At 43.2% G+C, this 14944-nt stretch overlaps 1 protein-coding gene across 3 annotated transcripts in view; it reads right to left on the bottom strand.

The window, feature by feature from the left end:
• LOC119442386 (elongation factor-like GTPase 1) overlaps positions 1–14944 on the bottom strand; it is a 150554-nt gene that overhangs the window by 134157 nt on the left and 1453 nt on the right. For all 3 annotated transcript variants that reach the window (XM_037707245.2, XM_037707246.2, XM_037707247.2), the window contains exons 4-9: positions 14413–14540; positions 10883–11020; positions 10150–10245; positions 8425–8540; positions 3634–3757; positions 1183–1262 (exon numbers count right to left, since the gene is read on the bottom strand). In XM_037707245.2, the coding sequence (XP_037563173.1) occupies positions 1183–1262; positions 3634–3757; positions 8425–8540; positions 10150–10245; positions 10883–11020; positions 14413–14540 (682 nt within the window). The remainder of the gene's footprint in view (positions 1–1182; positions 1263–3633; positions 3758–8424; positions 8541–10149; positions 10246–10882; positions 11021–14412; positions 14541–14944) is intronic.

Here is a 14944-nt window from a genome sequence, read left to right as displayed (position 1 = left end):
TAGTGGAGTGCTCCAGATTAAATTAAACCACCTGGGGTCCTTTAATGTGCACATACATATAAGTACACAAGCGCTTTTGTGTTCCCCCCTCTCAGAATGCAGCGCCGGCTAGTGAAAATTGAAGCTGCGACCCCATGCTCAGCAGCAGAATGCTATAGGCACCCTGCAGCACAGTTTGCATGGAACCCCTGTGCCACCTACAACTGACACTATAGGGCGACGACCAGTGGCCATTCGTCAATTGTCATCTCTAAGTTAAGCATCTTCCTTGACAGCAGTGCTCGATTTCTCCCCTGGTGGGAGCCCATGGGCGTGCGTTTCCACCGCTCGCCTGCGAGGTCACGTTCGTGCAGATCGTGGAAGGTCTTGTTCGCGATGGCTGCGGCGTTGCCGGCACCAAAAAGGGACACTGTGCATTATTGGTGAGTCAACTTTCATTACAGCGATGGAAATGGATTCACACCACCGGTGCAAAACTACTGCTTGTCGAGGAAATCTTATGAGAAAGGCAGACGACAAAGCACACAGCACTCTAACTAAACTTTCACTTTCCAGAGCATGGGCTATGCTGAAAACACGTCGCAATTCTCCGCACATTTTCTCGTGGCTATCGAGCTTAACAGCATGAGTGTGCAAACATTCATTGTTTGAACATTCATTGCTCATTGTTACATTAGAGAATTGTTAAAGCTGGCAATATAAGTGGATTGGAGTGTGCTTCTTTCTGTCTAAATAAAATGTTGAATAATTTTCTCTGCATCTTTTTTCATGCAACCCAGTTATAATAATTATTGGTTATAACAATAGGATTTTTCTGGCACTTGAATATTGTTATAAGTGGGTTCGACGGTATAGCCATGACGGAGCCACCACGGCAAGTGGATATTGAATTGCTAGACAACACAAGAGATGAGATTTCAGCAAGGTACACTGACATGCGTGTTGGTGCATATGCATGGTATATTGTCACAAAAATGACTGCACAGGGAAGAGACTGGATAAAACAAGAGACACACTCTGCCTCTTTTATGTAGTGTTGTCATTGCACTGCAGTACCACTGTTATTGATACAGTTGCATACCAGCGCTAAAAAATGCTACACGATAGCAGTGCACGAACATGGTTGCAGAACATGATTGAACACTATAGTGCAATTATAAAAAAATTAGGCCGTATACGTACCGTCTACAGCAGACAGCATCATAAACCTCCCAGAGGTTTTCTAGAATCAGCTGGGCAAACAGGGGCTTCTTGCATTTGGCCTTAAAAAGAACAGCAAGCATGAAAAACTGACATAAGGAACCAAGGCATGATGAGGCATCTCGAGGCCCCCCGAATTTCCATCGGGAGCTGTGCTACTAGACTGATGGTGAAAAGTAGCCACCGAGATTGCATGCACGCATCACCAGTACACTTATGTGGCGCTTTTATTTTACAGCGGAAGCTGTTCAGGGTAGGTTCACGCAAATTCCACTGTATTTCATAGTTAATATCATCATCATTGTCATATTTTCTTGACATTACTACTTTAAAAGCACTACGATGAGAAATTTAATGAAGGCACAATGGCTCACATGTCACAAATGTGAGGTCAAACCTTCCATGGGGATAAACAGTTTTGTTTTGCAGAAAGGCAGGAAGACAAGGTCGAGGCAATTTTTCTTTATTCTGTCTCAGCAACGCCATGCAGTGCAGTGAAGGCTAGGGCTCGTGTTAGCCAATCAGAAACAAGAGTCGGGTGTGTGTTCCAGAGAGGGGAGGAGTGCTTGCCCACTGTGAACTACTAATCCTTCTACGAAGCTTCTGTTCAGTTGGCGTTGTATGGTGGACAATCAGAAAGCAATAAACAAGCCCTCCTTCTGGTCCTCTTTTTAACAGCGTAGCTGTGGTCGAGGTTGATCCCTACGGTGTGATGGTGTTTGCAGTTTTGAGTGAAGTGGCAAGAGTGTGAAATGGGGAGAGGAGGTGCAGAGAGAAAAAGATAGAGAGACAGAAAGAGAGCGAGAGAAATAAAGAAATAAATTAAACAAAATAAACTCTCTTGGCGAGGCGGGATTCGAACTCGGGTACCCACAGTTCGAAGGTGAGCGTCATAACCACTAGGATATACACCCAAACTTGCAGAACATGCATTTATGGGAACCATACGAATGTGTTGTACTGACAATTGTAACACAACTTGCTATGGGCGAGAGAAAGAGAAAATGAGAGCAAGAGAGAAAGAGAAACACAGATAGAGAGAGAGAGAAAGAAAGAGAGAGGCGGGATTTGAACCCGGGTACTCACAGTGCGAACGTGAGCGAGCTCCGCTGTTTCATCAGATTTCACAAGCGTGGAGCTGGCTTAATTTTTTATTGGCTGACGCAACCTATAACTTTTACAGTATTGCACGGAGTAGGTGAGATGAAGCATAATGACTTTTGTGACTCGGCAATATGGCTGAGCCCTCACATTCTAAAAGAATTTATTTATTTATTTATGATACCCTCAGGGTCAACAGATATTACAGAGGGGAGTGGTATAAAATACAGAACAGGCTAGTGGGCACATTGCTCTTGAAAACTAAGTTAGTGGTGCGCATTTGGACAGGACATAAAGGAACACAAATGAGCAGCCGCCTACGTCATTTGTGTTCCTTTATTTCCTGTCTATTTGCGCTGCACAAATTCAGTTTTGAAGAGCCTTGACGTGCCTGGAGAATTCCTGTTGCAGTCCGCTGCCTGACTGCCTGTAGAACAACAGCCAATATAATGTGCGGTATATGAAGCGGTGGTACAGAATGATGCTGAGCAAGATGCAGAGTCTAACTTAAAAATTTAGTGTGTCACTTAAAGCAAAAATTAAACTTCAGTGTTGCAAGTTTGCTTGTACCACCCTAGTGCACAAACTAAGGTTAAATGTGGAACAAGATCGAGAGTTTTACAGACTTCTCCCTCCATTTATTTCTTAGAAAAATTTGCATGCTATCTTGGCCCAAGAATGTTTTTACTGAAGAGTGACACTGTAGGATAATTCAGGAAAACAAATGTATAAAATAAATGCAGTTTTACCCCTATAGTATAAAAAAGATTGTGAGACTGACACATTTTTATCAAAATTGGCCACTCTTAAAGAATGTTTAATATTATTAAAATTACCATAAACACTATTACACTCTAGTCAAATTTTTGTAGTTCTTGCAGGCAAAATTAGGTAGCACTACACACAAAAATGTTTTAATCAATTTTCTTGCAACTTGCAACACCATGCTTTATGTCCACTAGCAAACTTTAAAAGGGCTTCACGTAATAGCCAAATATATTTTGCAAGCAGACCTTGTGCAGAGCACCAGGAAGCCATTATTTTTGTAAAAGAAAAGCTGAGAACATTGAGTGGACACTGGGCATGAAATTACCCTAGTAAATTGATGTTCAAAACAGAACAATCAAACCTCCGACTTCTGATAACTTGGTCAAACATCCGTTGCCTTTAGACATTGAAATTAATGCGATACAACTCTATTCTGCATTGTGTTTCTGTATGGAAGCAATTGTATTGTTGCCTTTGTCACAGGGCAGTAAGCCTCCTGATAAAAAGAATGTGTACTGCCAGGATTAACAAACACATCTAAACAAGCGATAATCAAAAGCTTACCTGAGCACCTTTGAGGATTCGCTTAGCCTTGGCATTAAGGTAGTAATCTCCCCAAAGAGTTTTCTCGAGAACTTGTTTCTTCACGCCCAACTTCTCAGCATACAGCTGAGCAAATTGGGATGTACTGAAGGCAGCAGAATAGAGAGAAAAAAATAATAATAATTGCAAGTGATTCTGTAGTAACCATGTTCAACATCAATTTTAAATGTAGTGCTAACATTTCATTTTACCAAGGTAACTCTTAAAGAATACACAAGTATTTTGATGAAAAAAAGAAAAAAGAAGCATGTCCTATTATGACATACTAAAAATATTTTACTAAAAATACTAATTTTTACTAGAATACTAAAAAGCTGAAAATAATCTATGCATTTTTAAAACAACATGGGACAATCATAAGATGAAGGATTAGCCTAAGAACTGGAGGAGAATATACAGCCTAAAGCTTCATTCAAGTTAAAATTAAGTTTGAGGGTTGTATAATATTTTATATTCTCCCATAAAAGTCCTGCGAAGCAAATTTGTTTCTGAACGAGCAGCTTAGTAAAGATCTTGAAAGATATATGGACTACAATGACACAATTAAAAAGCTCAGACCCATTTTCCTGCAGCCCAAAGCAATTTTTCTGCTGAATGCCAACAATGACAATGTACCACCTGCATACTCAAAATGCCTAGGTCAAGTACTAAAACACACTTAAGCAGGCTGTTTCAAGCTGTTTGTTTGTGAACAAGACGTCTGGATGGAAGCTGAAATGTATAATACTTATTAAAATCACCTTTTTAGTAAGCATCCTCTTCCTTTTTTTTTTTGACATGAATTAACACTGACAATACCTGACATAAAGGTGTGCGCTTCTGAGCATAATGAAAGCTGCACTGCAGTAATGCGAGCATGAGGCCTCAGATGTAGGGGTGTGAAATTACTTGAAATCACCGAATCGAACCGATTAGTGCACATTCGGATAATTCGATTCATGAATTAAATCATCATCATCATCATCAGCCTATATTTATGTCCACTGCAGGATGAAGGCCTCTCCCTGTGCTCTCCAATTACCCCTGTCTTGCGCTAGCTGATTCCAACTTGCGCCTGCAAATTTCCTAACTTCATCACCCCACCTAGTTTTCTGCCGTCCACGACTGCGCTTCCCTTCTCTTGGTATCCATTCTGTAACTCTAATGGTCACCGGTTATCCATCCTACGCATTACTTGGCCTGCCAGCTCAAATATCTACTATTCAATTTTTTGAATATTCGATAAATTCACTGCGGAGAACCGCGCAATGCCACGTCACGTGCACTGAGGAGCCCCTCGTGTTGGATGCAGCCCAAGCGAGCGTTTTCGGCACAAAAGCAACCGAACCTGACACTGAAACGGTGTGGACGGTGCCGGCTACACGTGGAGTAGTGATCGAGCCTCATAATGTGCAGTCCTTTCGTCTATCGCACAGATTGGCCTTAGGTTAAACTACCTGCCGTAAAGTTGGGATAGCCCTTCTGTATTTTAGAGAAAAACTGGAAAGCAAAACTTTCTATGCAATAAATATAAGAGTGCCGCAAAACACAGGTCCACTATTAGACAGAAGCTCATTGGTATCTAGTACAACAGAATGCCACTAATTCATTAGTTTCAGAGGAAAAAATGCACTTGATTCTATTCAACAAAAAATCAATCGATAAAAAAAATTTTTTTACAGACCCTTATATACTAGAATGCCCGGGGCTGTTATCAGTGCTGCATACTAATTTGGTGTTACCTTTAATAAGAGTAGACCATACTGTATATCTTGATTTCTATGTACCTAAGTTACTTGTAGGTTGCTACATTCTTGTTATGCAATGCCGGGAGACTTTCGAGCATGCGCAGCACCACATTTTTTTTTTTGCCCAAGATTGGTTAGCATTGAATTTTGTGAAAAAGTTTCAGATATTCAATTCGATATTCGGCTTTCTTTATTGATTCAATACTTGATTCGAATTTTACTATTCGGTATTCGCATACCCCTAGAGGTGTTTACAGTAAAAGCTCGATGATACGATCACGGCTAATACGAATTTCCGGATGATACGAATTTTTCTGTGGTCCCGGCCGAGACCCATTACTTTGCAACGTGCTAGAGAACGGTTGTTACGAATCGATTTTCAGCCTGCGTCGGATGATACGAATAAACGCCGCCCCACCGACGGCCGCGAAAGAGAACAGCGCGCAGTCACGCGCTTTCTCTCCTTCTCTTTTGGTGCGGAGGCGCAGCGCCGGACCGTGCAGACTCCGCGACTGGGCGCGAAGAGTTTGAAGCGGTGGCGCTTTTGGTGCTTTTGTACTTCTCCTTTTCTGCGAGCCGTCAGATGGAGTGGCTGCTGCGCTTCGGGCCGCGTTCTTCGTGTTTGCGCCATTTTGCCTAGTCGCAGCGAGCTATGTCTCGCAAGCGGAAATCACGCTCCTTTAAAGAGAAATTAGACATTCTTCGAAAGGTCGATGAGGATCCCAAGAGGAAGCGGACGGAGTTGGCTAAAGAGCTAGGCCTCGCAACGTCAACACTGAGCACAATTGTTGCACAGCAAGACTATCATGAAAAACGTGCTTTCGTTCAACGTCAACGCGAAGCAAGCGAATTCGAACGCGCTTATTTCGAACATACCACGCACCGACAATGCTCTGAGCAGCGCGCCAAATCACGCGGCGGCGCCTCTGACCGGCATTGCTCCGACACCGCCATAGAGCGCGCGAAGGAACGGAAAAAAAAAAAAAAAAAAAAAAAAACCCGCGGCGGAAATTTCACCCTCTCTCAAATTGCAAGGTCGCCATTTCTGCATCGCGCCGGAACAAGCGTGTACATGCCGACTAGAGTGTTCTAGACAACCGTATTCTAGCACACAATAGTGCCGACGTCTCAGCCAGACGTCTCAGCCACGCGGATAAAATGGCAGTGAACCCTTCTCCATTTTCTAGTCACATGTTGACCTTGCACGCTGCGGCAGCAGCGCAGAGGGAAGCAGCGGCGGAGGCACAGTCCGGCCAACGAAACTGCCACGCCCGCAAACGCTCGCTTCTCGATAACGGCAGAAAACGAAACTTCAGAGGGCGGCTAAAATAAGCTGGCGCCAGCACGGCGGCGGGCGCGCACGGAGATCTGCGCACGGAGTCGAAGGTGAGAGAGCTACGAGGGAGTTGAGAGGGAGGGCGAGGGGAGCCACCGAAGCGGCGGATTTGAAACGGCCATATCCGCTTTCCTGCCGCCCTCCTCCCTCACCTTCGACGGTCTCCGCGCGCACCCGTGTGCCGGCGCCGCTCGCTTCGTTTTGAAGCTTCGTTTTCTGTCGTTATCGGGAAGCGACCGTTAGCCGGCGTGGGCCGTTTCGTGCAAAGCAACTCCTGCAGTGTCCTTTAATACATGAAAATGTTCTGCACAATGTGGCATGAAGAGTGTGCTTGCATGGAGTGTCCCAAAGAACATGCAAGAGAGTGTGGCAGCCCTGTGGCTAGTGTGCTCTTCATCGCTCACAGGTAAAGGCATAGTTACAGCAATAAAGTCGGTTGTTTTCACCGCAACAAAAATAACTTATTCCATGCATGGAACTGTCATGAGTAGTTATCATTCGTACTACAGTTAAAGGCAGTCTTCAACTGCTTGCTGTATTGCTGCCAATAACTTTGATATCAAAGCACACCATAAAGGGACAATAAAGGCAAATAACAAGTCAAGCTAAAACGATGGATTAGTACTTGAGTATCTCTAAGGTGTCAGTATTATTGTAAACAGAGCCTTAGTAATCGAGAAATTGAGATAAATGCAGGACACGATTAGAGACTCCCCCGGGGACATTTAAGTACTAGCCTGATGACGAAGGCACTCATATTGTGTCACCAGTACTCGATCACTTCTTATAAAAGCATCATTGTACTGTATTATAAGATGAAAGAAAATGCTACTTGAGCAGTTCTATTTCATTTTTAGAAAAAAGAACTCATTGACATCACACTGTTGACAATGACGTGGGCGGTCGAAAGGTTTTGTTTTCGCTAGACTCTGCGCCACCCGCGCTTTCGCGTTTCAGTAGTTCCGTTATTGCATAGTGCTGCACTGGTTTTGCTGGCTCGCGAAACTCGCACAAACTGCAAGCAGCAGACAATTCCACTTCCATATGATGTCGCGGGATGCCCGAACGGTCCACGCCACTTGACCAAAAGCAGCTGCAGCGGTGCAATCGTACCACTGTCTGTCAGGCGCCGTTTTACTCACCGACGGCAGCAAAGGTCGGTGATGGCGTATGCAACGTCCCCACTCCCCGGTTGCCGTGGCAGGAGATTTGAATTGCCATAAAGGTATGCGGACCCTTCAGATTAAATTTTCTTGTAAACAAAGTCTTTTCTTTGCACGAAACAAGCGTTGCGAGGCTTCTGGAATGGTATTTAAAGCCCACGTCGATTTAGTTTTTGCCTTTAGTGTCCCTTTAAGGCTTCCCTAAATGCAGACTGCCTATTTGAAGTTGTTACAACAGCGAGCAGCTAGGCAGCACGGCAACTGAATGATAAGACGCCAACCAGCAAAAGATAAACGTCTATTGCCAGCATGTTTACTTATAGAAAATGGGTGGAATACAAGGCCTGCACAGTGTACATAGAGCAACTGTGACCAACTGACAGACTACAGTACAGACTGAGTGGTGCGCCCCAGTAATCTTTCTTCTAGCAAAGGCAAAAATAGATTAAGGTGCTTTTGCCAACTTTCACATCAAGCGGGCAAGTTGCAAAGCTCTCTTGTGAGTTAATACAACAGGTATCCCTACCTGAATCCCCAGCCATCAAAAGCACTGGCAAACACGACATTTCCCTGCTCTGGGGAAAAGTACAGCGTGGAGTCATCAGCATCATCAAGACCACTTGTCCAGTCGAACACCGAGGCCTTTAAAAAGGAAGGCATTCAGGTGCATATTAGGACATGCAAGTGTGATTTGTAGACTCACTGTTGCTCCAAATTAAGCACACTTATTCATGATGCTGCTCTATTAACGCAACCAGTGCAAGTGCATCAAAATAGAACCATTCAACACAACAACCAGTCCCATGACAGGACTACATTTAACTAAACAAATGGAGTATACCGTATGTGGAACACCTCAACCCCCTAACAAAAATTTCCGCAGACTTCAGCTACTTTTCTGGCTTTGAACTAATATACTGCAACAGCAATTAGTCATTTAGATTCCACCAACATCCCCCACCTTGTGCAAAGCCTCTACAATCTTGCCAAAGCTTCCCCGACTTTATACAACAACGAAAACACAACGACAATGATGGCAGTGGCAGTACAATGAGTATGACAGAATAATACTAATACACAACAGTGATGGCAGCATCCTAACAACAGCAATGACAACAGCAACAATAACGGCCAGGTGATGACGGTGGTGAAGAGAGCAACATAGTGACAACGACTACAACTAGACAACGACACAACAATAGCAGTGTGACTAAAGTGCTGTCGCAGTAAAATGCTGAACGTGGCGTTCAACGTTACATAAATAAACTATATTAAATAAACTATGCATAGATCATGGCACAATGTTGAACGCTGCAGTGTAACAGAACAGACACATGAACTGACAAAGTTAACAGTGTTTTGAGATTTTTAACTGCTATTGCAGCAAAAACCATGAGACCACTTTAAGACTGTTTTACAAAGTTATAGACATGCACAAATCTGAAAAATAACTTGATGCAGTGTCTCAGAAAATGAGTCAAGAATTCCTTCAAGACAACGAAGTTGAGATACTTGAGTGATTTCGTCGGGATTGCTTTTACCACAGCAGTAGACATCTCAAACTACTCAAAGTAGTAATCCAAACATGACAGAACGTCACAGGAAGATGGAGGCTTGAAGTGATGAGCAGTAGTCGAACAAGGAATGTCACTGAACACAATATTGGGCAAGGGGACTTGTCACAAAGAAAAGTCCCCTTTTCAACATGTTGGCTTCAGCGATATTCCTTGTTCGACTACTGCTCATCACTTCAAGTTTGTAATCAGGCAAGTAATTAGAAAAATTAAATCTGAGAGTCAGACAACTGATTCAACTAATGTGAGGCTTTAAGCCTGTCATCCAAAGAGTTTATAATCGCTTCTAGACTGGCTGAAAGCCAGTCTAGAAGCGATTATCAGTGTAAATTTCAGCAAGTCTGGAAGCGATTATGAACCCTTTGGATGACAACCTTGAAACCTCAAAAGATGCTAATGCTTGAAAGATGGCCCTAGTTTTTCGAGTAGAACGTATCTGCACTGGTGCAAATTAGGTTTGAATGCAGCACTGTAGGATCAGTTTTCACTGTGCAATGCAGAACGGGAAGTATTATGCAAAATATAAACTCCTGCAAATTGCACTTTGTTTTACAGCATATGGAGCATCATGATTACAATGCATTGTTATTAACTGCATTACTTATGCTAACTAACACCGGCCGTTTAACACAGCATGAAAATGGATACTTAATTGCAGGACAAACTTATGTACTCACGTCATCAAATTTCTCTGTGGGATTATCCACGGATATTTCATTCGACGTTTTCTCCAACACATCTGCAGTAAAAAGCTCACCAACAACAGCATTCACCTGCACAGAAGCAATATATGGGAAGGTCACTTCAGCTAGCCATATCTAATCTCATGAGCCATTTTACAGTGAAGCTGATAAGGAGAACTTCACAGATGTTTTCGTGCGGCAGTGAAGGAAGACCGTGCAGTACATGCTCAGTATCAATTATCAACCCAACCTGCATCACAGTTCTGAACTTTTTCTTTGAAATTAACAATGATTATGAAACGAAAGTTACTTTGCACACATCTCACACGAAAGAAACAACAGCTTCATTGCAAAGTTTTTTTAGCAAGTAATCTGTAATTTTTGTTTGTTATGCTGTGTTTTATCAGCTCCACATTGGAGGTCAGCTAAGAGTTTGTACGGCTGCGGTGGTAAAGAGCAGCCAGTAATGCAGTCTACAGTGGGAGCCCCAGAGCAGCTATATGACCAGGGCATTGGTGAGAACATGCAGGCAGTGTCAGTGATGCATCATCCCTAAAAATCAGTCAGCAAATAGACTCCTAGTAGTACTTCCGAAAGGGTGGGAGAACTTTGGTTATACAGCTTCGCTGTCGTTGATCAGTTGCTCAGATTGTCAACTGCAATTGCGCAAAAGATTTCTTTACCCATCTCAAATAATAAGGTAATGAAGTAAAAGTAAGCATCTTGCCTGTTCAAGGATCTGTTGGAGGTGTATGTATGCATCCAGAGGTGCCATTTTTTTCTCCAGGATAAGACGATCTATCTTGTTGAGTACCAACAGTGGCTTTAGGTTTTCTGAATAAGCGAGGTTCAGGGCTACTTTAGTCTGGAAAAAAGAGAAAGCCAAACATCATTACACATGTGGCACGCTCTCGTAGAGATTTTCAAGTGAGACGAAACCAGCTACGATAACAGATATAAAGGAAAATGCTACTGTAGTATTAATGTAGGCTTTAATCTTCAGCCTCAGCCAGCTGTCGTATTAGGGAGGCATCAAAACCACCAGTACCCGACAGAACCCATCTCACGAATACCGACGTTAATGCACTTAGCCTTAAAGCAATGCACCATACTGCCACCGCCGAAACGCGTGATGTGTGAGGCATGCACTGCTGCCGGGCTCCTCTCTCATGCTTCTCTCTGGACACGCTGTGCCATCTAGTGGCGCTGCCTTGAAGTTCGAGCATGGCCTTCGAGATGCGTGGAGTGTTGGTATGCGCGAATGCCGAGAATGGTTCCACCGCACCCCGCGCGCATTAGTGGCGCAGCACTAAAGCATCGCGCTGCTGTGCTTGAAGAACCTGTGTCACACAGGTTCAATTTTGTCCAGCACAGGAGAAAGATTGAGTTCCTTTCTTTTCATTGAAAAGTGGTGTGATAGAGGTTAGATATGGGCATACATACACACATAAATACCACAAAGCACGTGAAGTTCCCCAAGAATGCCAATCGCATTAAAAAAAAATTAAGTTGGGCCTTTACAAAATGCGGTCTCTGGGGTCTTCCGAGGTATCATTGAAGTATACAGAAGACTTTTGCTTATTTGACAATCATCAATTAGATTTCGCAGAAAACAGGTCATAGTGCTGCCCTCAGTTCAGATCTCGTCTTCTTTCTGTTTGTTTTGAAACCATTCTGCCTTTGTGATTTGCAAGGCTGTTATTTGCAAGGTAGTTCATGGCAAATGCACATAAAATTTTGATAAAAAAATGCTAGACAATGCCTGGAACATGGTGTCGCGAGCGCAGTGCACTACAGCTTAAATGTTTACAATTTTAAGTGACTCTTTAGGCTTTAACCATTAAATTAGATATTGCCTGCATAAGTGATTGTGTTGGTATGAGACTTAAAGAGTACAAACAAGACAGTAAATAAAGTGAAGCGATGCATATACTGCAATTAATATGCACAAAACAATGTGTAAGCAGCCATTCAGTCATTGTAGCAACAGTTAATTAGGCACCTTGCAACAGTTGATCAGGCACCTTTGGTTTCACCAAGGTGGTGGTTTGGGTGAGTTGGTACTGCATTTTCAATGTAAGTCAGCCCAAAACATAAAGAGACAAGGCACATGCACTGTTGAAAGATGTGTGAAAAAAAAAAAAAAATTACCTTACACTTAGATTTCAGCTAGAATCAAGAGCAAGAGCCTCAAAACCGAGGAATCAAGTGTAAACCAAGAATCAAGTGTAACAGGCCACATTTAACATTTGGATTTCATGCCACAAGTCTCCTTATTTAATTCATTCCTAGCTTTCTTTTTCAGTGTTTTCCCTTCCTCCCTACTGCCCTCTCTTCTTGTCTCCTTCCATGTCTCTTTTTCAGTGTGTCCTGGAACCCACCGCACTGGCTCAGTCAGCTAAGGCGTTGCGCTGCTGAGCACGAGATCACAAGATCGCATCCCGGCCATGGCGGCCGCATTTCGATGGAGGCGAAATGCAAGAACGCCCGTGTGCTTGCGTTGTAATGCATGTTACAGAACCCCAGGTGGTCAAAATTATTCCGGAACCCTCCACTACGGCATGCCTCATAATCAGAGCTGGTTTTGGCATGTAAAACCCCAGAAAGAAGTGTGTCCTGAAGTGGCATGAATGTGATACACAAAGAGCCAAATACTATAAGCTATCATGTCAAAAAAGTTAATGCGTGTTCTTTCTCTGCAATTATCATCATTACAAAGGCTAGTTACGCACTGGCTAATACAATGAACTGAAAATACAATTAAGCTGCACACTTACTCTCACTCAGCAGCTTTGCATATGACCAAACAAACAATAAAGTGAAATTATGACTGTTAACCGATATTCTAGTTGACATTAAGAGGAAAAAATGAAGCTGGGCAGGCCATGTAATGTGTAGGGTGGAGAACTAGTGGACCATTAGAGTTATAGAATGGATACCAAGGGAAGGGAAGCACAGTCGAGGATGGCAGAAAACAAGGTGGGGTGATGAATTAGGAAATTTGGAGGCGCAACTTGGAATCAGCTAGCGCAAAACAGGGGTAATTGGAGATCGCAGGGAGAGGCCTTCATCCTGGAGTGGACATAAATATAGGCTGATGATGATGATGACTGTTAACACATTGGCAATGATTAACTGGTGGCAAAACAGTCCAGAGATTCACTCATGCTAACAACTCTGAATGCTTCAAGCCTTAACGTTGTCAATGCTTCAGAGAGTGGAAAAAGCAGCTAGCTCCTACTTGTGCGGGGATGACTAAGTGGCGTTATACAGTGCATTCTTTTATAATTTTTTTTCAATGAGCTTCATTTCAATCCATAATGCAGTCAGTGCGATAAATATGTCTATATAATCCTGAGACGCGAACACAACTATGGCCTATAATCGCTCTACAGGGTGGTTCTTACTATCTACTGTGAGGTATGGACCGACGCCGTTGAGCGGCCTTCACCTGCTCTGCCATCCTCAAGCCTCGAAGCCTCTTCCGTTCACTCACAACCGGTTTCAGTGGTGGCGCTCCACTCGCGACGGTTTGCGGTGGGGGCGGGCCGCTGACGTCACGACGCAGTCGCGTTCGGCTTTTCTGTTAACTCAGGGCAATACTGTGTTCTTGCATGCGTCGCTCGGTAGCCCCTTGCGGCCTGAGCACGTGCACAGCGGTGCTGGAGGCGACGGCTGACGCGGCCCTGTGGCTCGCTTAACTCGAACCCACGGTGGTCAGTACTCCTGTGAGACTTTAAGCTTCCTCCCTACTGTGGCCTTTACTATTATGTTTACGGCCTTTACTACGTGATTAACCAACGAAAGAAGACATGACATGTAAAGCTGCGTCTCCATGTGTGTTAAAAAGATAACTATCTCCATCATCTCCTCATGTTTGCTATGGTAAAGATAGCATTTCAATACGTAAACACAGAGAAGATGGAACTACGTGTAGTACATTGCCATGTTGCTGCCGCGTCCAATATTTTCCCTCAATCTCACTGATTTCGAAACACACCTCAAGGTTGCTTTCGGTCGTCTAGGACGACACAGAGGTCTAGATCAATTGAGTGTCACATTCCACGAAAGTGGATGACAAGAATATGAGTAAACCGCTTCTTTACAATGACACATGCACCGTACTTCCGACCCAGAATAAATATTTTGCGTAATCACTTCTGAGCGAATTTCGAAAAAAAATGAGTGAAGGAAATGTGCAATGTATTGTACAAGGGGTCTAAGGAGGATATATAACGAAATAATAGTACCACTCACCTGTGCACAGACGCCTTCCACAACATCGACAACAATGACAGCACCATCACAGAGTCTGACAGCTGCCATGACCTCACTGGTGAAATCAACATGGCCAGGTGAGTCTATAAGGTTGACTAGCAAGTCTCCTAAAAATGTAAGAAAACTAAATTAACATCAACTATACTGGCCTGCATTCAAAGTGATGATTAAGCCCTAGAATGGAGGTTCCTGCAATGTTAAACTGGCACTACAGAGAAATCAGTCTAGACTGATAAAGTATCCTTTCAGAACTCTATTTTTGTAATAGTCTGATTATTAGAACAGGAAGGTAATGTTAAAGTTCAATTGTTTGAATTTCATGTCAAAACACCAGTGCTGATGTGTCAATGTGAGATAACAGATTTCAATGTATTTTTGCATGTTTTGGCGGTTGTGGCGAAGTAAAAGTTTTTGAAGCTTGCTAATTACAGTTTTTTGCTCTTCTAGAATACAATGGAATCCATCTTTACCGATAAAAGATTAACTAGGCTTGAGCAGGTTCCATCAAAAT

This window comes from Dermacentor silvarum, chromosome 2, assembly GCF_013339745.2.
Source record: "Dermacentor silvarum isolate Dsil-2018 chromosome 2, BIME_Dsil_1.4, whole genome shotgun sequence".
In the NCBI taxonomy this organism is placed as follows: Eukaryota; Metazoa; Arthropoda; class Arachnida; order Ixodida; family Ixodidae; genus Dermacentor; species Dermacentor silvarum.
This window is presented reverse-complemented; position numbering and strand designations above follow the sequence as displayed.